The 23,187-nt window shown below is 44.3% G+C and overlaps 1 protein-coding gene across 5 annotated transcripts in view; it reads left to right on the forward strand.

The window, feature by feature from the left end:
* TMEM229B (transmembrane protein 229B) overlaps positions 1 to 22,188 on the forward strand; it is a 34,965-nt gene extending 12,777 nt beyond the window's left edge. For 4 of the 5 annotated variants that reach the window (XM_065754492.1, XM_065754476.1, XM_065754486.1 and 1 more), the window contains one exon: positions 20,028 to 22,188. In XM_065754492.1, coding sequence (XP_065610564.1) covers positions 20,055 to 20,558 — 504 coding nt within the window. In that variant the 5' untranslated portion in view covers positions 20,028 to 20,054 and the 3' untranslated portion in view covers positions 20,559 to 22,188. Of the gene's footprint in view, positions 1 to 3,095; positions 3,164 to 20,027 lie in introns of those variants that run through there. The other variant, XM_065754498.1, reaches the window with a different exon arrangement.
* Positions 22,189 to 23,187: the final 999 nt, after the last annotated feature.

Consider the following 23,187-nt stretch of genomic DNA (forward strand, 5'->3'; position numbering starts at 1 on the left):
CTGGAGCTGCCCTAGCCCAGAAGCTGAGAGAAGTCATAGGTGGGAAATGAAGGAGAAATCCCAGCCTGGGTTAGGAGAGCGCTTTTTGAAATAAGTGGAGTAAGTGTTCTGGTGGAAGCCTGCCCAGTTGGGTGCAGAGGTGGAGCCTTTTCACAGAGTGGCTCTGAAGGAAGAAATTATTCTTCCTGAAGCAGGTAAAAAGTGTTTGTCTTCTTGTGGTCTGGATAGAAGTCTGGAGATTGGAAGAATAGGTGTTTGTTTTTCTTTTTTCTTTTTTTTTTTTTTAATCAGATAAGGAAGTAGACAAACAGAGCAGGAGGTGGATTTGTGGTTTCCATAGTGATGTAACTGTGGAAGCTTTTGCATGCTGAGCTTTGCCTCACTGTAATCACACTTGATGGCTACAAGTATTCAGCTCTTCTGCCAGGGAAATGTAAATGTACGAACACAGAAATGGGAAAAATGCAACTGCATGGCCAGAAATGCATGGATGTTGGGAAGCTTGATTCTGTCATGGCTTGTTTCTCCTTTATCTGTTATACCACAGTTCTTGCTGTACCAGTCCATGATATGCTGACTTGTGTCCCTAGCTTTCTTCTCATCCGTACACGCACACATTCCACAACACTGACAGCTGTTGCTCTCTTCACCCACACCGATTTCAAATAGGCGCTGATTGAGAAACATACACCAAACTCTTTCAGCATACCAACTAATCAGAGCACCACACCCTCTGCAGCCCTGGGGGAGGTACTTCGTGCTGCTCCTAACCATCACCTCAGCTGTTCCTATGGGCTGTGGAAATGAGCTGCACGTGACAATAGATTGTGGTTTATTTGGGAAATTTTGAAGTGCTTTAATGGTAAATATATATATGGGTGTAGAATTTTTCAGCGTCTGAGCTGATGGATTATCAGCGGGTCACAGAGGTAGGTAAAAGAACATATCTCAGTGCAAATGCTAGATATACACACCTGACAACTAGACACACATCAATCCTGCATGCCCACCTGCACAGCCTAGTCTTCATGAGTCACAGACATCTGTGCCTCCTCTGCTTCCTCTTTTAATGGCACTGCTGCTGGATGCTTCTTGTTGTCTTCCTCCTAAAGAAAGGTCCCTTACCTTGGGCATTTATTTTGCTTGTCTGATGGATGTAATGGGTCATCTGTTCTCTTTATAGAAAGGCATGTTAATTATTTTCAGAAGGCTAATTAAGTTGGTAATGTGAAGCTCTACTACAGTAATATTTCCTTTAATTACTCACTCTTAAGTGCTGTACAGAAGAGAAGAAGCTTATTGAACGCGCTATTAAATATGAATGTGTGAATCTGCTCAGAAATGCACCTCCAGGCTCTCTGGAAAGAAATGCCTCAGCAACCTCCAGCATCCACGTGACACAGATGCCTGAGTAGATAAGGGTGGTGCTGGAGCTTCCCAGTGCAGCCTTTCTGACTCCATCTGGATCCAGTGCTGCTGCAAGCGGCTGGCTGCAGTTGCTCTCTGTGTTCCAGTGGTGCTGGATGGCTTTTGGCAGTGTCAGTAACTGATCGTGCAGCCTGCCAAACCAATCTATAGCTAAAAGCAGCTCTTACTCCACATAGTTGAGTATAATTAGCCAAGTGGCAGCCAGAGTTATGGGGAGGTAGGGTGATTCATCCATGGCCATGTCTCAGATCAACATGAACCTCAGCAAAACAGAGGTTTTGTGAGTCGTTTGTTACTGTGCTGTGCTATTTAGCCCCTCACATCTCTCTTGTGGCCACTACATCTTGGGCTTGCATCAGTTTGCACATTGTTTCATGAGACAGCACAACTTTGAGACACCCAATCCATGCATTCACCTTGGCACTGACTCAAGAATATCATTTTACTTGTCCATTTGAGACCTGGGTGCTACTATTTGTCTATACTATATTGTCCATTTATTTCTTTTCCCTCACCCTTTGCTGTAGAAATCTCAATGACTTTTAGAATTGACTGAGGAGTGATATGGTATTCTAGATTTAGTTGTACCTCCAGAATGAGAGACACTGGGGTAGATTTCCATCATCCCCTGGTTGGGGGGATACTGAGTAGTACTCAGTACTTTGAAGTACTGAGCCTTCATGCAACATCACATTTTCGCAGCATCCTATGATCCAATTCCTGAGGTTTCATCCCAGGCTTCTAACACCTCTGCCACTTGATTTCTCCTATGCTCTGAGTCACAGTCCCAGAGTCCTTTGTGCACCATAGCTCTGCCAGGAGTGGGACAGAAGAATGTGGAAAGGGGCCGTGTTCAGGAAGCAGCAGGAGCTCCCCAAGCCTGTGTGCTGATCATCACAGAGCCTGTCAGAGGTTCTGACAGTGTGGCTGCAGTGCAGAACTTCGTGCGTTATAATGTGCTGTCAGGTGTCTAAATTCAGATGACTGGGAGTGACCTAAGGACTGAAGTGAGAAATACCTCAGAAAACGTTTATCATTTACAGGTCATCTTCCAGTTCTAGAGTGCTTTCAGGTACAGATGTACTCTGCTATGAACAAATTGTGTCTGTGGTACACACACGCTTGTTTAAAAGTTACCTTTACATATGCAATGTGTAAGTTAAATATGTATATCATTACAGCTGTGGGAACTCTGAGAAACGTAAATAGAGTGAAACAAGATGGTTAGGTGCAGTAAAGGTTCTAAATCAGAATAGGTTTAAGCACAAGGAGCACACTTGAAAAGTGCCCCAGTTGCTTTTCTGAACACCTTGGCTACGCTAGAAGCTACTGAGCAAAGTCATGGAACTAGCACTGGTTGGCGTGAGTGCAGTGTGACAGGTCTATTGCTGTATGTACCGAGACTAGTCCTATAATAGAGGCTGATTTAGCTATGGTAGGTGATAAGAACTTAGCCTTACTCATCCTACCAACAGTGTATTGCTCAGATACCTGCTGATTACCATAGAAGTCCCCTTGCACTGTGGGTCACCTGAGAGGAATGGACAGAGTGACCAGAGTGTGTGCCTCCAGGGCTGCCAGCAGCAGATGTATGATTCAGGCACAGAAATGACAGCTCTTAAGCATTTTACATAAGCAGACACAACATATGCTGCTGCTCTGGTTCCATTTGCTGTGGGTCATCTGGTGCTCTGTTTGTTGAACACATGTTAAAATTGATTTTAAAGGAATTTAGGTATTTTTTGTTTGTTTTGGAAAGGTTTTTTTCTTTCTTTTGTTTTTGGTAGACAATGTGAGCAGGATTACACTGAAGAATTCTGTATTACTCTTATCACAAGATTATTCCCAACACACAAAAGAGAGCTGTCCCTTTGTTCAGAGACATGAGGTATCTATTGTTGCCCCAAGGAAAATAAGGTAAAGAAAAAAATCTTCCTGTATGATAAGGCCTGAAATTATCCTACATTACCACAAGTAAATACCTAAGGTTAATTAATGATTCTACAAGTTTTAAGTGCCTGTAGTGGGATACAGGGAAGGTGCAGGGTGATACAGATTTGCAGATACCACTTTTGTCTCCAGGATGTCCACCTCTGGCTGCTGACACACCTCAAGTTGACTGCTAGTGAGAAGTTGCAGAGACAAAGCTTGTAGCCAAGGTGTCTGGGAGTGCCTGCAATTTTAGAGTCCGTTCTGGTCTGTATGTGGTAAGAGGGAAAGTTCATATTAAATTAAAAAGCTGTTAAAACAGTGTCATGCAAATAGCTTGTTTATCAGAATTGTGAATGGTGTAAAGCAGGTGACTGGAGGTTGAATCTCAAGGAAAAAGCCCCTAATAAAGTTGCTTTTCGGTCAATATTGTTGAGAGCTCTCTGACTGTACAAAGGACAGATCAGTTCCTCACTGCTGAACTAATAGCTGTGTCTCCTAAATAACGTGTGGGATTTTTTTAGAGCATATCTTTATTTTTTATCTTCAGGAAATTGCGAAATAAAAGCTGAAAACATAAGTCAGGTGTTAAGGGCACTCCACACAAAGAGCTGAGCAGAAAGCCCCAAACAGAAAATAGTCTGGCTCTGGAAAATCTCTGTTCTGGAGCCAGTGATGGGTTGCCAGCTGGGCAGAATACTTCTGTCACCTCTGACCAAGGCTTTTCTGTCTGAACACAAAACGACAATTACACAGTGGTTGGATAAGCATTAGGTTACAACAGGATAGAATGAAGTCAGGTGAGCTGTTGTTCATTGACAAGGCCTCTACTGCCCTGTGGGCCTCAGAGTGGCAGCTTGCCTCTGTTCTGCCCTCCTGTTGCACTGTGGTGTGGCCACAGTGTTTATTTTTTGTGCTGGTTGTGCTCCCCAGGCCCCATGGGGAAACTTAGTCCTTCCTATCAGGTGCAGAGTACAATAAGCTTCCTCTGGCAACATCACTGAAATTAAGGGACAAGCTTGATTATTGAGAGAAACTAATTATGTGAGGTATTAAGAGAGACTTGAAATCTATGGGTGGGAAGCAGTGATCTGACCACTTCCTCTTACGCATGTGTGTGGAATGTAAATGTCTCTGTGGGGCACAGGCTGGTAGGGAGCATCTCTTTTCATCTTGCAGCAGATAGCATCCTGTACATCACAGGATTTGGCCATTAGGCTTTGTGAAACTTCCAGAATAACTACTCTTGGGAACTGGATGAGGTATTTTCTATTCAGAGATCAAGTGCAACAGGGTTACGTAAGGAGTGGCAATATGTTTGACTGGGTCAGCTGATATTGGTGTGGAGGTATAGTAGAGGGGAACAGTAAGATTCTGGTACTCAGGCTGTGTTTGGGCTTACAGCTGTTTATTGTGTCAAGTTTCTGTCTCTGATCTGACCAAAGTAATAAGATCAAAAAATTACTGTGAACATGTCTGGATCTGTGGTGGGTCTGTTCCTTTCTGGCACAAGCATCAAGCATCTTGCCTGCAGAGCCCAGCAGTGAAGACAAGCCATGCACTTTGCAGAGCTGAATACCATGCAGACACTGGGCTACCAACTGATCCTCCATGCTCATGTCTCTGTGCGTTCTGGAGGGCTCTGTATGCCCACTGAAGTGTTTTTGTGAGGGAGGTTCAGTATTAGTGAAAGGTACTGGCTGGACTGTTGAGAAATTCTGAGACTGAGAATGTGAGCTTTTTGTGTTATGTATCAATAGCAGTCATCTGCATTGGAAAGAACATCTTAAAGTGGCAAATAAATGAATCCAGAGTCAACTGGTGTCTGGTCTATCTTCTAACATGGCCAAGGCTCCTGGCTAATTAGTGTCTGTAGCTGGATTATTAGGAAGTTTTGTCAGTCATTTTAAATATAAGGAAACATAAGAGTTCTGTGTCTTGGAGCATCTTTTTGAAGCCCTAATAACAAAATAAATAGGATTCTAGTTTTTAAATCTCAGTACTACTGCACCAACAGGGAATTAAGAAAGATGATGTGGTATGATGTTTGAAGCACAGACTGTTTGTCCATGTGTGTTTGTATAGGCCTTTGTTACCTGAGTTTGCTGATACCTGGTAATATCCTGTGGGGGGAATCCATCTTACTGTGAAGTATTCTGACACAAGTTGGGATGCAAAGAACTCACCTGTCTGAACAAAATTCTACACTAGAATGGTGTTTTTTCTCTCCTTCCATTTCATCCTCAGTGTTGGTGTTTGGGAATGACAGATGTAAGGCAGGATCTGGCACTTGGCAATTTGAGTTGGTGATGTGTGCTGCTAGCCCTGGGCGGAGGCTGCAGGAGATAACAGACAAAAGCCCCTCCTGCTGCTGAGCTTTCTGCTGGGCATTAGTCAAACAATAACCATGTCCCACTGCAGTGCCAGGTTAGTGGAGATGGGCTTTAAACAACTGACTTCTCTGTTTCTTAAGGCCGAAGGAGGTCAGTGCATGTAGTCTGGCTATACCCAGTCATTTTCTCTTCTTCCTGCATACAGCAGCTTCTTCAGACAGCTGAACTAGAGAAGCACAGAATAATCTCCTGCCTGCAGAGCGGAGCAGAACTTAGTTTTCTGAAACTGTGTCTAATATCAAGGGAAGGTGTTTTGGAGGCTGTTGACTTGAGGTTGGTAGTCAGAAGTAGGGTGGAACATGTAAGCAGGTTTTATCTTGTCACTGTAGCAGCTATGGAGAGCTATGGATCTTCATTATTATCTGTGTAGGTGAGGGCAGTGGTTATGAAATGAGTGAGTTCACTTTCCCAACATCTGGCCCCTGCAAAGATTCTGCTTATAATACACTTAAAATTTTACTTCTATGTATGCACTCTTCCTTGTTTTCTTCAGTTTGACAAATTGAATTGAGTCTTTCCAACTGTCCTCTTTAGAGTCAGATTCTGTTCTCAATGTGAAGTTCTCATGAAGTTTTTTTCACATTAGTTCACTGAGTCACTGAATGGCTTATGTTGGAGGAGACCTTAAAGATCATCTGTTTCCAACTTCCATGCTGTGGGCAGGGTTGCCAAACACTAGATCAGGCACTAGATGAGATTGCTCAGGGCCCCATCTAACCTGGTCTTGATCACTTCTAGGGATGGGACATCTACAACTTCTAACCAGCTTTCCCACCCCTTCCATGCTTTGGCTCCTGGGTCTTGAAGGGGACAACATGAATATGGTAGCAGTTTCAAGCAAGAAAATTGCTCTGCCTTTTATTGTGGCAGCTGTGTATGTGAACTCAAATCCCTTTGTCTTTGTGTGTTGACCTTTTGTGTCTGTGCCATCTTTCTTCAGCTGAGAGCAGAAATTTTTTTTCTGTGTGGACTGGCAACTGATAGGAATGAAGAGGTAAGTATTACTTTTACCTCCTTGCTGAATTTAGGATTAGAGTCAGTGGTTCTTAAGGATTTTCTGTTGTAGGGTGGAGGCTTACTAAGGTGGAGGCTTAATTCCTTTCTCAGATGTTTATCGAGTAAGCGGTACTAACATGACACAATTAGATTCCACTAGTTCCAAAGGAAATGTTTGTTAGGTGCTATTCACAAGAAATGGTTTAGAATTCTTCTGAAGACTGTGTACATCAGATCTGGGATAAGGGATGAGTATGAGTAGGCTTTCAGCACATATCACAGCCACTAACAGCCAGATCTAGAAAGCAGAGGAGTTGCATTATTTCATGATTTGGGCCACCCAGATCATGAAATCTATGAAAGATGAATTCCTGGACTTGTCATACAGCAGTGTCCAGAGCATCTCTGTGCACATACATGCAGACATGTCTTGTGTCTTATTTCAAGGAGCCTGAAGTCTTATACTGATGTCAACTGATAAATATAGGCTATTCTTCAAAGTTCTGTGCTGCCTAAGTGATGAATCCATTCACTGGTTTTATCAGGAAGACCATTCAATAAAGCATGGCCATCTGGGTGTGCTGCAGTCAAAAAGGAAATCTAAAAGGAAGATCTAGGTCTAATACTATATGTATCTGCTTTCATATGGGCTGTGCAAAGGATGGAACTGGGCGTTCCCTGTGGAGCTGTGATAAGTGATTGGCAAGCTGCAGGCATTTTTATATATCTGTACATCTGTAGGTAGATTCAAAAATTGTGCAAGCATAGTGGGTTGATTTGCTTTAATCAAATCAAGAGATCTTTGGTCCAGTCCCAATTAGAGCGTGAGAGAACAGTTCAGGTCTGTAATTTGGGAGTGGGGCAGCAAGAAGCTCAAAAAGAACTGGAAAGGAATCAGAGTGAGGCCAGCTGCAGGCAGAAGAGAAGCAGAGCATCCTTCTGACCCAACAACCTAGCTCATAAACTGGAGTTCGTGAAGCTGCAGCTGGGAGCACACATTTCTCCCTGGAACTAGGACTGGGAAGAATTTCTGGGATTGTGACGTCATAAGGTGACTGACTGGAAAAAGAGGAAGCTGTAGAGTGAGACAGTAAAAGCTTGAGGGCCAATGCTGATTTAAGAAACTGATACCTGAAGAGGTAAGAGGCTTCTCTGAATAGTAGAAAGAAGCAGGTGGGCAAATGCCAATTCCACACAGCACAAATGTTGAGATACTCTTTTATATGAAAAAGGCCATGTGTGCTTGGCCTATCACTTCTTGGAAGGTTGATTACTTCAGTGAGGTTCCCCAGTAGGAAGGTGCCACTTTCTTGAGTCAGAGAGCAGATAATCAGGTGGTTGAGTTTGATCTAAGAAGAAATATGAACCAGTGAACATTTGAGGTTTGTGATTGATCTGATGCTTCACAAAAAAAATGCTGAGTGCATAAAAAGAGAAGATGGTATATATGTAGTTGTAACATTAGATTGGATATAAGGAAAAACATTTTCTCTCAGAGAGTGATCAGGGACTGGAATGACCTGCCCAGGGAGGTGGTGGAGTTGCCATCCCTGGCAGTGTTCAAGAGGCATCTGGATGAGGAGCTACAAGATATGGTTTAGTAGCTTGTGGTAGCAGTGGTAATGGGTGGACAGTTGGACTAGATGATCCTGTAGGTCCTTTCCAACCTTGCGATTCTATGATTCTATAACCTAGATAGAATAGAATCATTAAAGTTGGAGAAAGCTACTGAGGTCACGTAGTCCAACAATCATCCCACCCCCACCATATCCACTGACTGTGTCCCTCAGTGCCACATCCACATGGTTCTTGAACACCAATTTTTGTACTCTGTAAGCCAGTTACGGCATGATTCACCCTTATGGTAAAGTGAATGGTAAGGCGGATGCCAGTTGGAGAAACTCCCCAGGAGGTTGCTTCAAAGGAGCTGGCTTCCCCCGCTGTAAGCAGAGGTGCCTACCTGAGGATTTTGTCTGACATGGACAAATGTCAGAGTAGGACTCTGACACTTATCTTCTTCTGGCCATCCTTCCCAAGATATTTTTTACCTTTGAGGATCTGCATGAACTTGAGAACAATTTAGCAATCTGAAATCTGTGAAGTTTCCACCTGTAGGAATATTAACAGGAAATTTGAGGCTTTGCAGCATGGCAAATGGCAGACAGCACTTTGAGGTTCTCATTACTTCACATTTCAGTGGTATTTTGATATTAGGAAGGAAAATATGTTTTCACAGAATATTAAAGGAGGAAAAATTAAGGAGGAAAAAAAATGATGCAGAGTTGCCATCAACAGACTTCAAAAATTTTTCTTCTCTTTCCCCTTTTGATGACAGTCTAGGGTCCCATTTCTGCAGGTAATTGAAAGTATTCTCTATCCTATTTAATCCATCTCCACGCAGCCCTTTCTGTCTGTGAGGCTTGAATCTATCTCAGCATAAGCTCAGATGCTATGTCTTCACGGTTTGCAGCAGTTCTGTTCTTCTCATGTGAAGGGTGACCACATCTACTTGCTGTGGGCGCTTACACTGTGCAGTTACCCACTTGGATGGTTGGGATTTATAAACACTTGTGTGCTGGAGAAAAGTAATACAAGGAGAAGAAAATAGTTTTTTGCAGGTGTGTGTGTGTGAAGCAAGAATTTTTAGAGGCTGCTCTCTTATTCTCCAGTAAAAGAAGTACAAGACTTCTGAAATGCTGCATTTAGTTTCTCCTGGATCTGCCTATAGTTCTGATGTTTGGGTTGTTTTTTTCTTTTTACACACAGAGCTTTTCTTCAGTTTTAGGTGACTTGGATTATCTCCCAGTATTAGCAGGCAAGGATTATACATACACTTTGGTGTCTTAATCACAAGATTCTTTTCTGCCAAGCTTCATTTTTAATGCAAAGTGAGTTTGAATTTCTTGTCATTCTAATTGTCAAACCTGGCTTCCTTCTGCTGCATTCTGATTCTGGCTTGTAACTGCAGATTGATCTGAAGAGTTGGGCTAAGTGCATGTTTCTTAAGACTGGTAACAATCTCTGGGTTGACCAGATATATTTATTATTGTGAGATTGTTCATCAGGAGAGGACTGATGTGTTTGCTTTTCATTTTGCTTTGGGAAGAAAACAAGAGGGGCATTTACTAGGAAGATGAAAAAGAAAACTTGAAAAGAAAAGCTGTCTTAGATTTCCTTAAGAAATCATTGAAGTTAGGTGACACGCCTTGATCTTAATGTTTTTTCTCCTTTGTGTTTGTTGGCTCTTTAGTAACAGAGGAAATGATATTGACTGTGGTTTGCAAATTCTCAGCATGTTCTCAGGATAAGTTCTCTCTCTCCATTCATCACTGTTTTGGATTGCTTTTCCTTGTAAGCCATGATGTGCATTATATTCCGTGAATGTCAGATTTGCTTCAGTCAGCTAATGCAACACGTTAAGCCCAAGCTTTCAAAAACAGCTGTGAATTTTGATTGCTACTGTGTGTGAGCACAAAGTTAGAAATGCATGTCCCTGGCCCCAAGCAGTGAGCAGACAGCTGCCCACCAAAAGCTACCAATGCTCAGCCCTGAAGTTACAGGCTGTTGCAACAGCTTTGGAAAAATCATTTCTGGGAACTCAGTTCTCCCTCATTGCAGAGAATAAAGTAAATTTGGGCTATTGTTAAGATTTAAAGCCTGTACAGGCTGATACGGTACAGGCTGATAGATGCTCTGTCCATTCCTACAGCTGTGCCCTGGCTTATGTGTCTGCTCTGTGCTGAGGCTGCTTTGGAGGTCCTCAGGCCTTTGGTGGACTCTTTTCTGTAGTTCCAGCACGTGCTCTGAGGACACAGGGCAGCTTTTCCACCTGGGAGGGTGGCAGGTGAGGCTGTGTTCTAGCAACTAGCTATATAGGGACACAATTTTGCCCAAAAGATTTGGACAGACTCCGCAATAATACTTTTAGATGCTGAGAGTGATCTCAGCCATTTTTCACACATTTGCCTTGTGAAAATGCTACTTGCTTGACTCTGAAGGAGCTTTTTGTCTGGTCACTAGAATTGAAGAGCTGATGCCTTAGCTTGTTCTCAGGTTAGGGTGGTTGCTGTGGGCAAAGGTCCATTCCAGTAACTATGCATGATGTAGGGCATGGCAAGTCTTAGCTTTCTGAACTCTTTTTTTTTTTTTTTTTTACCATTCAGGAGATGACATTTGTCAGAAAAATTTTTAAAGTGGTAATGCCTTCTTTTTTTCTATTTGTTCCTTGAAAAGCTTCCTCTCAAGAAACCCCCATCTTTCTCCTCATTGTGAAACGGTGCCTTCTGGGCATCCCACGCAGGCATTAACAGTAACAGCTACGCTTCCCCATCCCTTTGGCTTAGTGTGGTAATTGGATTCACTTAATCTTCTTTTGTCGTCATTCCTTTTACTGAATCCCAGTTCTCTTTGGAACAGATTAGATAGGCAGGGATCAGAGACTGCCAGCAGGTATATAGAATGCACTGGGTGAAGGAACCAGAAGATGATGTACCTTGCAAGGAGAAGGAGCTAGAGACAAAAAAAAAAAAAAAAAAAAGTGAAAAAGGCAGAAAATGGGCTTTCTTCCTCACCATACAGTAGACCTCAGAAGAATGGAGACAGCATATATCCCAGTGGACCTGAAGTACAGACAAAGAAGGAGCAAAAGCAGATCAATGCATTCAAAAGTGACCAAAATCCCAGAGCTCCAGATCCATCCTGAAAGTGCTAAGAGTAAGGAAGGGGCATCAAGTCTGTGTTCAGAGACATCTGTCTGTGGCGCTCTTTTAGCACTCATTATGGTGCTTGATTAATCGATTTGCTGGAGCTGTTCCACACTTTAGAGGAGCTGAAATTCTACTTTTTGAGACGCCATTAATTGAGGTTCTCAGTTACCTGGAGGATGACTATCTCCTCAGAGTTACGACTTCAGTGCATAAGTACTGCTGAGACTTCATTGCATAAATCTTTTAAACACTAATGAACTAATGTCTTGGGGCCAAATCCAGCGCTAGTGTTCTGTAAATCTTTACTCCTAATGATCTGTGTGAGATTTATACAAAAACAGTGCAGATATAGATGCAGCACATTAATGGTACCCCTGGTTGTACAGGCATTCTGATTTTGTGCTTACTCAGAGGGAAAGAAAAAAATAAGAGGAAGAGATATGCACTTAAAAAGGTATTGCCCCTAAAATGCATGTTGCTTTTCATCAACGTATCCTTGTATCTGACCTACTGTTTGTTAAAGCAAAAAGCCACACATATTTGAATCTCCCAGCCTTAATGAATAGCACGGTATCTTCCAAGATGTCCCAATGAAAATCAACTATAAGGTTATTAAGAACAATTACTTTCATGCAAATGCTATTTGGGTAAGGAGCATATCATAAGCAGAGGGTTTATAATAAAGGAGTGGCAGGCGCCACTGTTCCAGAGTTGTCTATTCACAGTTGTCTCATTTGGAGAAAGAGGAGGAAAAAAAATAAATAAAGGACAGCTGGAAGGGAGTATGGAAGCCTTCTTCCTGCACAAAGGGTCTTGCACTGATATTTATATCCTTTCTGCTTATGTGGCCTAATGCATAATGTTTATTTCTATCTTGCTCACCCTAAGGAATAATGGATATCCCTTTTGCAGCTGATACACTGAAGTGTGGAAATGTGATCTTAGTGCTGTTACAGTATTGTTTTCTTACAGCCCTAAACCAGAATTCTGCTCTAATTCTGCTCTTTCAGCCGGAGCTGCAGTGGCTGATTGAGGTACAGGGTGGGTTTTCGGGAGGTTCCAGTCTCTCGGGAACCGAGTGAGAGCAGCGAGTCCCGGCAGACCCCGGCAGCTCTCTCTCGCGAGAGGCTGACGTAGCGTAGGCGTTGCCAGGGAAACGGCGGGGGATTTAAAACGATCAGAACCCGGAAGTACCGCTCAGTCCTCGTGATCAACTGCTTTGAAGTCGGCACAGCCGGAGCTGCAGTGGCTGATTGAGGTACAGGGTGGGTTTTCGGGAGGTACCAGTCTCTCGGGAACCGAGTGAGAGCAGGCAGTCCCAACGGCTGTTCTCGGGAGAGGTTAACGAAGCGTTAACGAGGCATAGGCGTTGCCAGGGTTTCAGCGCCCTCGCCCACACCCCTCAGCTGAATAGGGCTGAAGGGGTATATCCCTGTAGGGCTCAGGGAGGGCAGCGAAGTATCACATTACAATTCATATCTATATATATATTATTATAAACTATTATTTATTTATTTACTTTCAATTTTTTCATTTCTTTGTTTTTATTTTTTTGTGCCATGGTCTCTACAAGACAGAGGGCTTGCCTTAAGAAGGCTGTGGCGACCCAGACAGAAGGTCTGCCTAGAAGTGTGGCTACACAGGTCTCTGGTTGCAAGGAGTGCCAGAGCCTGCTACTGCTGGATGAGGGTGCTAAGCAGTTCTCCTGTGCAAGGTGTGAGCAGGTGGAAGATCTGCTTAACATGGTGGTTGAATTGAAGGAGGAGGTTGAGAGACTGAGGGCCATCAGGGACTGTGAGCGGGAGATTGACTGGTGGAGTAACTCCCTAGAGTGCCAGAGAGAAAGGCACCAGGGAGATCCCCCACAGTTGGTGGTGGACTCCCTGACCTGTCCCCGTAGGGCAGAAGGGGGATATCTGAGGGATAGGGAGGGCTGGCAGAGAGTCCCTGCTCGGTACCCTGCTCGGTACCGTGGGCAATCTCCCCCTCTGCCTCCCCAGTGTCCCCAGATACCCCTAAGCAATAGATTTGCAGCACTGGAAGTTGAAGAGGTGATAAGGGGTGAAGTGCAGAAAGATTCCCGCAGGAGGTCACCAATGGCAAGGCAGTCACCTCCGTGCATTGAGACTGCTACTACTAAGAAAGAAAGGAAGGTGATTGTAGTGGGTGGCTCCCTTCTAAAGGGAACTGAGGGCCGCATTTGCAGACCAGACCCAAACTGCAGGGAAGTGTGCTGTCTCCCTGGGGCTCGGATCAGGGACATTACTAGAAGACTCCCGGACTTGATACGCCCCACCGACTACTACCCATTACTCGTAGTTCAGGCAGACTGCAATGAAATATCTCAGAGAAGTCTGCAAACTATGAAAAGAGATTTCAGGGGACTAGGGCGATTAGTTCAAGGGGTGGGAGCACAAGTGGTGTTTGCTTCCATACCTTCTGGGGCGGTGAAGGACACAGAATGGGCTAGGAAAACACAGGTGATGAATAATTGGCTGAGAGGTTGGTGTAGAGATAGACACTGGGTTTTTTGACCATGGGACAGTTTACTCAGCTCCTGGCCTGTTATCTGTTGATGGGACGCACCTATCCCAAAGGGGGAAACGAATCCTAGCACAGGAGCTAGCTGGACTCATTGAGAGAGCTTTAAACTAGCTGTGACGGGGGAAGGGGATAAAACAGGGCTCACCAGTAAAGAGCCTAAGGAGGCTGTGCTGGAGCAAGGGGTGAGGCAGATATCTCAGCTGAAGTGCATCTATACCAATGCACGCAGCATGGGCAATAAACAAGAAGAGCTTGAAGCCATTGTGAGGCAGGCTAACTATGACCTTGTGGCTATTACAGAAACATGGTGGGACCTCTCCCATGACTGGAATACTGGGATTGATGGCTACAAGCTCTTCAGAAGGGATAGACAGGGAAGAAAGGGTGGTGGCATAGCTCTCTATATCAGAGAGTGTTTTGATGTTGAAGAGCTAGTGGTTGGAAATGACAAAGTAGAGTGTCTATGGATAAGGATCAGGGGGATAGTCTTTAGGAGTGACATCGTGGTGGGGGTCTGTTATAGACCACCTAGTCAGGATGAAGAAATAGACGAGGTGTTCTATAAACAACTCATAGATGTTGCACGATGGCCAGCACTCGTTCTCATGGGGGACTTCAACTTCCCTGATATATGCTGGAAATACAATACTGCGCAGAGGAAGCAGTCCTTGAGATTTCTAGAATGTGTGGATGATTACTTCCTGACACAGCTGGTGCAAGAGCCTACCAGGGGAGATGCCTTGCTAGACCTACTTTTCACTAACAGGGAAGGACTGGTAGGGGATGTGAAGGTTGGAGATTGTCTTGGCCAGAGTGACCATGAAATGGTGGAGTTTGCTATTCTGGGTGACGTCAAGAGGGTGACTAGCAAAACTATTACCTTGGACTTCCGGAGGGCAGACTTTGACCTGTTCAGGACACTTGTTGCAAGGGTCCCTTGGGACTTGCTCCTGAGGGGTAAAGGGGTCCAGGAAACCTGGATGCTCCTCAAGATGAAAATCTTAAAGGCACAGGAGCAGGCAGTCCCGGAGTCCCGTAAGTCAAGCCGGAGGAGAAGAAGACCAGTGTGGATGAACTGGGATCTTTTGTTGAGACTCCGAGAGAAAAAGAGAGTCTATGTCCTCTGGAAGATGGGTCAGGCTACTTGGGGTGACTACAGAGAACTGGCCAAGATCTGCAGGCAGAAAATTAGAAATGCTAAAGCCCAGCTTGAACTTAGACTGGCTACTGCTGTAAAGGAGAACAGGAAACCCTTTTACAAATATATTAACAGCAGGAGAAAAACTAAGGAAAATTTCCCTCCTTTACTCAACGAGGCAGGCAATGTAACCACAGATGATAAGGAAAAGGCTGAGATTCTCAATGCCTTCTTCACATCTGTCTTTAATAGACAGAACAGTTGTCCACACGGTACTTGCCCTGACCTGGAAGTCCGGGACGGGGTGCATAATGCACCCCCTGTGATCCAAGCAGAGACAGTCAGAGATCATCTCCTCCATCTGAACTGCCACAAGTCCATGGGGCCAGATGGGATCCACCCAAGGGTGCTGAGGGAGCTAGCAGAGGTGATTGCTGAGCCACTTTCTGCCATCTATCAGAATTCCTGGTTATCTGGAGAGGTCCCACAAGATTGGAGGCTTGCCGATGTGACTCCCATCTACAAGAAAGGCTGTAAGGAAGACCCGGGGAACTACAGGCCTGTCAGCCTGACCTCAGTATCAGGGAAAGTTATGGAACAGATGATCTTGAGGGAAATCACACGACACGTGCATGGCAATAAAGGGATCAGACCCAGCCAGCACGGGTTCACCAGGGGCAGGTCATGCTTGTCCAACCTCATCTCCTTCTATGACTGGGTGACCAGACAGGTAGATGAGGGAAAGGCTGTTGATGTAGTCTACCTGGACTTCAGCAAGGCCTTTGACACGGTCTCCCACAGTATTCTCCTAAGGAAACCGGCAGCCCGTGGTGTGGACAGGTTCACTCTTCTCTGGGTGGAGAACTGGCTGGAGGGCCGTGCCCAGAGGGTAGTAGTTAATGGAGTTAAGTCCAGCTGGCGTCCTGTTACGAGTGGTGTCCCCCAAGGGTCAGTTTTGGGGCCCATCTTGTTTAATATCTTTATTGATGACCTAGACGAGGGAATTGAGTGTACCCTCAGTAAGTTTGCAGATGACACCAAGTTGGGAGGATGTGTCAAACTGCCTGAGGGTAGGGAGGCCCTTCAGAGGGATTTGGATAGGCTGAACAGCTGGGCTGAGCTCAATGGGATGAGGTTCAATAAGACCAAGTGCCGGGTCCTGCACTTTGGCCACAATAACCCCATGCAATGCTATAGGCTTGGGGCAGAATGGCTTGAAGAATGTAGAGAGGAAAAGGACCTGGGGGTGTTGGTTGATGCTCGGCTCAACATGAGCCGGCAGTGTGCCCAGGTGGCCAAGAAGGCCAACGGCATCCTGGCCTGTATTAGAAATAGTGTAGCCAGCAGGAGCAGGGAGGTGATCATCCCCCTGTACTCAGCTCTGGTACGGCCGCACCTCGAGTACTGTGTTCAGTTTTGGGCCCCTCACTACAAGAAGGACATTGAGGCCCTGGAGCGTGTTCAGAGAAGGGCAACAAAACTGGTGAGGGGTCTGGAGCACAAGTCTTATGAGGAGCGGCTGAGGGAGCTGGGATTGTTTAGTCTGGAGAAGAGGAGGCTCAGAGGAGACCTTATTGCACTCTACCACTTCCTGAAGGGGGGTTGTGGTGAGGAGGGGGTGGGCCTCTTCTCCCTGATAAATAACGACAGGACGAGAGGGAATGGCCACAAGTTGCGCCGGGGAAGATTTAGATTAGACCTGAGGAAACATTTTTTCTCTGAAAGAGTGGTCAGGCACTGGAATGGCCTGCCTAGGGAGGTGGTTGAGGCACCATCCCTAGCGCTGTTCAAGAAGCATTTAGATGAGGTGCTAAGGGATTTGATTTAGTAGTTCAGTGGGTAGGGATGGTGATAGGAGGATGGTTGGACTAGATGATCTTATAGGTCCTTTCCAACCTTATGAACTTATGAACTTATAATCTTCTGAACTTGGTTTCTGTAGAGAATCACAGCCATTCACAGTCTTCCCCTGCTCGATCTGTCCTTCCTTGTTGTAGGCATAGGAGCTCTTGGCCTTTATGTTACCTGCACAGGCAGTACATCTCTCTGAAGCCTGAGTGTGGTTTCCATAAACTTCCATTTTTCTTGTAATTCTATCATCAAGTTGGAAAAGAAGTTCCTACTTGAGAAAGACAAAGTGCTTCTGAAATGCTTTTGCTCAGTCTTACTAATTGCATTCTGAGTGAACCATTGCTCTAGCTGCTTGAAATATAATTTGCTAGTGGAAGATATTTCCATCATTTGAGCTGCCGTCAATGTGCCGTCTCCATGACTCGCTCTGCTGAGACAATTGCATAGATGGCAGCTGTGTTTCTGGTTTTCTGGAAGCTGCTGCTCATCCCACTGGAGCTACCTCACTGATGAATGCCATTTGTTTTTCTCAGGGGACTGAACAACTATCATATATTCAGAGCTTTTTGGTCTGTATTACTGTCAACCATTAAAAGTCTTATATCACCAAGATCAATTATCTATTTCAAGCTTTTCATAAATCTGCGTCAGTGTCTGAAATCCAGTCTTGGCCCTCTGTCTGGATGCTTCTGCCGCTAACAGCTTGCAACTACTTTGAACATTGTCTATGGACATTAATTGCTGTCCAGTAAGACAAAACTGTTCTCCCACATTTCCCTTTTAAAACCTTCTTTCATTGTATTTTCTGCCAAGCATCAACCACTCTGGTATGGCTGGGAGACAAGATACTTGGGAATGGTTGCATTGTTAATTACTTTTGTAAATGCTCGAGCAACTTGTCACCATGACACTACAATCTCAAACTTCTACAGGGATGAGATGTAGCTTTGTATATTCCCTCTCGGTGTCATCCATTCAGTTCTATGTTTTAATATGTACTTTTAGTGTTATCTTGAATTAAATATTATACAGGAGAAGAGCTGTGTCAGATGAAGGACTTACACAACGGAACCAGATTTTGTTTGGGCTGCCCCAGTTCAACATCTGTCCTGTCTACAGATACTTTTCATCAGAAGGCAGTATGTGAGGATTGTCCTTCAAGGACACCAAGAGAAGGAAGTTCCCATCAAGCTTGTGCTGACTTGGTACCTAGCAGTTGAAGGGAAGTTCTGAGACAGTGTCAGCACTTTGGCACTTCCTGCAATTACAGTGAAAGACCCAGGGTTCGTAATACATCAGTGGTGGTAGTTACAGGTGGGTTCATTTGTATTGCAGATGTTGTCTCAAACCTTGTTTCAGTTCAGCTATTAGCCAAAAATTTCAGTTTCAGGAATAGATATTTTGCAAACTCTTTCACCCACAAGTTCAAAATGTGCTGTTACCCAAATCTGTAGCATTAGATGACAGTTTAGTACCATGTGTAAAACAGATTGTGCTGTTAGGAAAAGAGTCCTTGTTCATCCATATCACGTAAGTTGTCAAGACTGTGGTTGTTTGTTGGTGAATACTTAAGGGAGGAGTGAATTTGTGGATACAGCTCTGTCCTTTTCACTTTCAATATTTGCCATTGATTTTCATAGCTGAGAAACATACCACAGTTCATCTCTCATCCTATAGGTACTTCTTCAGTGAATATTCTCTTTGTGTCCTCCGTTTTCATTATTCTACTTCCATTTTCCTGATGATTTCCTGACAGAGTTTTAGTCACACTTAGTGTTAATATTTTGTCCAGAGAGGCAGTGGTTACAAAGCATGGCAGGAACAATCTACCTGCACTTGGAATTGCACGTAGGACATAGCGTAGTCCTTACTTAGCACATTGTGCCATGGAGTTGATAAGCACAGGGCAAGTTAATTAAATAATGGCTGATGAAGAGTCAGGAGAAACTCTACTTAAAAGAATAAGTTTTTAAAATCCGAAAGATGTCAAATTCACCCTGTAGCATAAGTCTATCTTCAGTAAAACTGTACCTAATCAGCTTATGCCAGTGAACGTAGCATAGTAAAGCAATGCCTAGGACCTTGCAAATCTCTACAAAGAAGCGTGAAAACCAATTGTGTTTAAACTGCTCAGTGATAAGCAAATTATGCCCTTTCAGAAACCTCTTCACCAAGTTTCTTCCTGTAGAGACAAATAGAGTTTGTTCTCATTTCCTATTTATCATGACTAACCACCTCTCTCAATGCTCAGCTGTTCTTTTTATTCTCATTCTTTGTGCTTTGCTGTCTTGAAGCCAAATCTGAATGGATTTCAATGGCTCTCTTGTCCTTTTTGACTTGGTACTGGGCAGTTCGATAGCATAAGAGTTGATTCTCTAAATGTCAGATATGATGCCAGAGTTTTTTAACAGGAAGAATTAAGAAGAAATAACAGTTCAGCTGAATGGATACAAGGTCTATGTGGGAAAGTGTAAAACCTCTGGAACTTTCTCTTCTGGTTTCCTTTCTGTAGCTCCCATCAAATTTCAGTCTTTCACTACAGTACAATTTCTGGGTAAGGAGACTGTAGGAGACAGGTGAAAGGGCTCAAATTTTCAGTGCTGTGTTCAGCTAATCTTCTCTTTGGAGGCAGAAATAAAAACAGAGACCAGTATTGTTCCCCAAAAAGAGCAAAAAGGTGATGTGTGCTCCTTCTGAGATTCCTGGATTTTTCTGCTGATGATTATATCCAGTAAGTTCTTCAGTAGCCTCACTCCTGGCAAAGATCTTGAAACTTTCTAGTTCCTTTCTTCCTGCAAGTACAATACCAGCTGCATCACAGTCCTCAGACAGAGTAGTCCAGATGCATTCTGAGACTCAGAGCCTGGGTAAGGTGCCACTTTCCCCAAGGCTTAGATTTGCCATAGTAAAAATGGTGCAATTTTAAGTTCACTTTTCTTATTAGAATTTTCCCCTTGTGGATGTTACAGATCTGTACATGTTGCGATCTAGGTGGTAAGGACTTGAATTCCACGTTGACTCCTCTCTCTGTCTTTGTTTCAGAGTGCCTACCAGGGTGTGTGCAGAAGGATGGCTGCAGCAGAACCTCTGACCGCTTTTTCCCGATGGTACCTCTATGCCATTCACGGCTATTTCTGTGAGGTGATGTTCACAGCTGCCTGGGAGTTTGTGGTCAACTTTAACTGGAAGTTCCCAGGTGTTACCAGTGTGTGGGCACTCTTCATCTATGGCACCTCCATCCTCATTGTGGAGAAAATGTATCTGTATCTCAAAGACAAGTGTCACATTTTAGTGCGCTGCTTCATTTATACCCTTTGGACATATCTCTGGGAGTTCACCACTGGCCTCATCCTACGACAGTTCAATGCCTGCCCATGGGACTATTCCCAGTTTGATTTTGACTTCATGGGCCTGATCACCCTGGAGTATGCCATCCCATGGTTTTGTGCTTCTTTCATCATGGAACAGCTGGTAATCAGGAACACCCTGCGCTTGCGATTTGATGAGACTGCCGAACCAGGGGCTCCCACTGTCCCCATTGCCTTGGCCAATGGCCACGTGAAGACAGATTGAACCATGACTTTGAGCCACCCTTAACAGTCTGAGAGAGCCCAGACCTCTACCACAGGCTGTTAGCTCTGGCTTTGAGGTACTGCTCCTTGCTGTATGATAAGATTCATAAACCCCATTTTTCTAATGAGGGTGTGCATGGGATATACCAGGAAAAAAATAAATAAATGGAGCCAATAGATTTTCTATGGATTTTACTCTCTGGACTCCAAGGACCAATATCAGTTACCTGTTAGTTAGGTCGTTTCTGATTTTAACTTATTACTGATGAAAGCAGTCATTTTGCGTACACTTTTGTGTGGAGAAAGAAGAAGGAAGAAAAAAATGCTACTGTGGAAAAGCATTCAGAAAGGAAAAATGTAATCAGTGGATGGTCATAGACGCGCCAGCTAAGTTAGTGATTGGCTTACTCCATTAGGCAATATTCAGGTGCTTGCTTGCAACCAATACCTCCTGTGGGACCTGAGATGCTGCAGGAACAAGGAAAATCTGTCTGCTATGGATAAGAACTGAAGGCTGGCAGTCTTCTGGGGAGGTAGATGGTGTTCCCCTCTTGAGGTCCCACTGGCCTACCCCGAGGTTCTCTGCTGCACCACAACATAACCTGGTGCTGGACATCTTGCTGAATTTATACAGATCTTGTACTTTTTGAAATCCCAATCCTGATACTAGATTTTTTTTTTCTTTTTTTTTCCTTTTTTCCTTCTTTTTTTTTTTTTTAACAAAAAAGCCTTTTTTTGCTGAGTGAATTTTACCATAATGTGTGCAATCTGAATCTTGGCAAAAGGCACAAGAAATAACATAAGTCTTCCCATCTCCCCTGTCCTCCAAAAGCAGAACTTGTCTGAAGGGCTGCTGTAGATTCCAGCTCTCATCCCAACCATGTGAACCTTGTAGAGTTTGTACACTCCAAAAGAGTTTTCTGCCTTCCTTTGCAGGGATTCCTCTGTTTCTGGTGATGTTGATGACTTAATCTGGCTGCAACCCATTGTACTTGACTGGAGGTCAAAATCTTCATGTGGCTGAAATGGTACCCAACATTCAGTCCTCTGGGTGCTGATGGTCACCTTCCATCACCACTGGCAGCCCAGTGGTCTCCTCAGTGTTTCAAGAGGATTTGATTTTCCTTTCCAAATTCTATTCTAAATAACCTTTCCCATGAGAATAACTGGAGACAGCAAGAGCTATGCCATGCTGTCTGATGTAGAGAGACACATTACTTCCAAAAACAGACACAATTCTCCCTGAAGAGCACCTCTTCATTGTCTTAGTGAGGTTTTGGATTCTGCTATGAGAGCAACAATGGAGAGCTGTAGGAGCAGGGAGTGCCGTATCTTCATTTTGGAGCTTCTCGCATGGGGACATTTTGAAGTTAAAACTCCTGGGAGCGCTTGTGGAGTCTGGGAAAAGTTGTAGCAGGGGTAAGGTGCCTGATACTGGCAACCACAGGTTAAATAATGTGCTTTGGTAAGCCTTGGCTGTCCAAGTTAGCCACACAAGTGGAATTTCCTTTTGTCAGAAGTATTGTGCTCCTGACAGCTTTATCAGGTGGGTTTGCTGTAATTGCCTCACAGGGAAGATTAACTTTGAATGTTCCTTCACTGTAATCAACAGAGCTGCAGCAGAGATGAATTTGGCTTCAAACACGTGTGTGTTGTAGGGTCCCACTTTTGCATTGGAAGTAGCCAGGTTATTTCTGTTCTGCTCCTCTGTCTGAGGTGTAGTGCTCAGCTGTGAACCCACTTCATGTCCTGGGGAATCCACTCCCAAGGGGAGAAGCACTCCTAGCCCTGTGAAAGGACTTATTGGCTGGTTCTGCCCGTACGAAGCCAGTGTTAATCCTTTCTGTGTTGCACAGAGTACAGTTATTTTATTCCTCTCCTTGCCCCTTCTCACATGACATCCATTGCTGGCAATGGACACAAACAAATGGCGTCAAGGAGTTAATCACATCTGCCCTGGGGTGTGCAGTGTCTCTTGAAGTACTCAGTGTTTAGGTGGGTATTTAGGGTTTCCTTTTTATAGATCATTAAATTAAAAGAGCAAACACTGAACAGATATATATATACTTGCTGTGATACCAGTATTATGAAACCAGAGAAGCAGTATGTTGTTTGTTAGTCCTGAAGGTCTCACGTGTGTGGACCCAGGCAAAATAGTCACCTCATGTAGTGCAGGGAGACAAAGAGAGATGAGCTCTTCTGAATTAGAACTAGAGCTGCCAAGTGTAGATAAGAGCTGGGATCTCATCCTATATGTGGAGGTGTTCAAGGCCAGGCTGGATGGGCCCTGGGAAGCCTGATCTGGTGGGTGGCAGCCCTGCCCATGTCAGGAAGTAGAAACTAGATGATCTGTAAGGTCCCTTCCAACATAAGCCATTCTGTGATGTCACCGCTTTGGCCCTAGTTCTGTCAGGGTCATGCAGTACCCAGAGCCAAGCTGTCCTCTCGCAGCACAGCATGGCTGTGGTGTAACGCTGCCTCTTATCCCCCTGCACCATCTGAAATACTCAGCTTCATAGAAGCATAGGATTCCCGCTTTCTCCTTAGCTGCTACAAAGCTGTTAAAAATGTTAGGAGTTAGCAGCATCATTTGGTGACTCCATAACAGCTTCAGGTGGGACTAAGGGAGG

Source organism: Cyrtonyx montezumae, unplaced genomic scaffold (genome assembly GCF_038088225.1).
Source record: "Cyrtonyx montezumae isolate F1298 unplaced genomic scaffold, pur_monq_1.0 scaffold_10, whole genome shotgun sequence".
NCBI classification, from domain to species: Eukaryota; Metazoa; Chordata; class Aves; order Galliformes; family Odontophoridae; genus Cyrtonyx; species Cyrtonyx montezumae.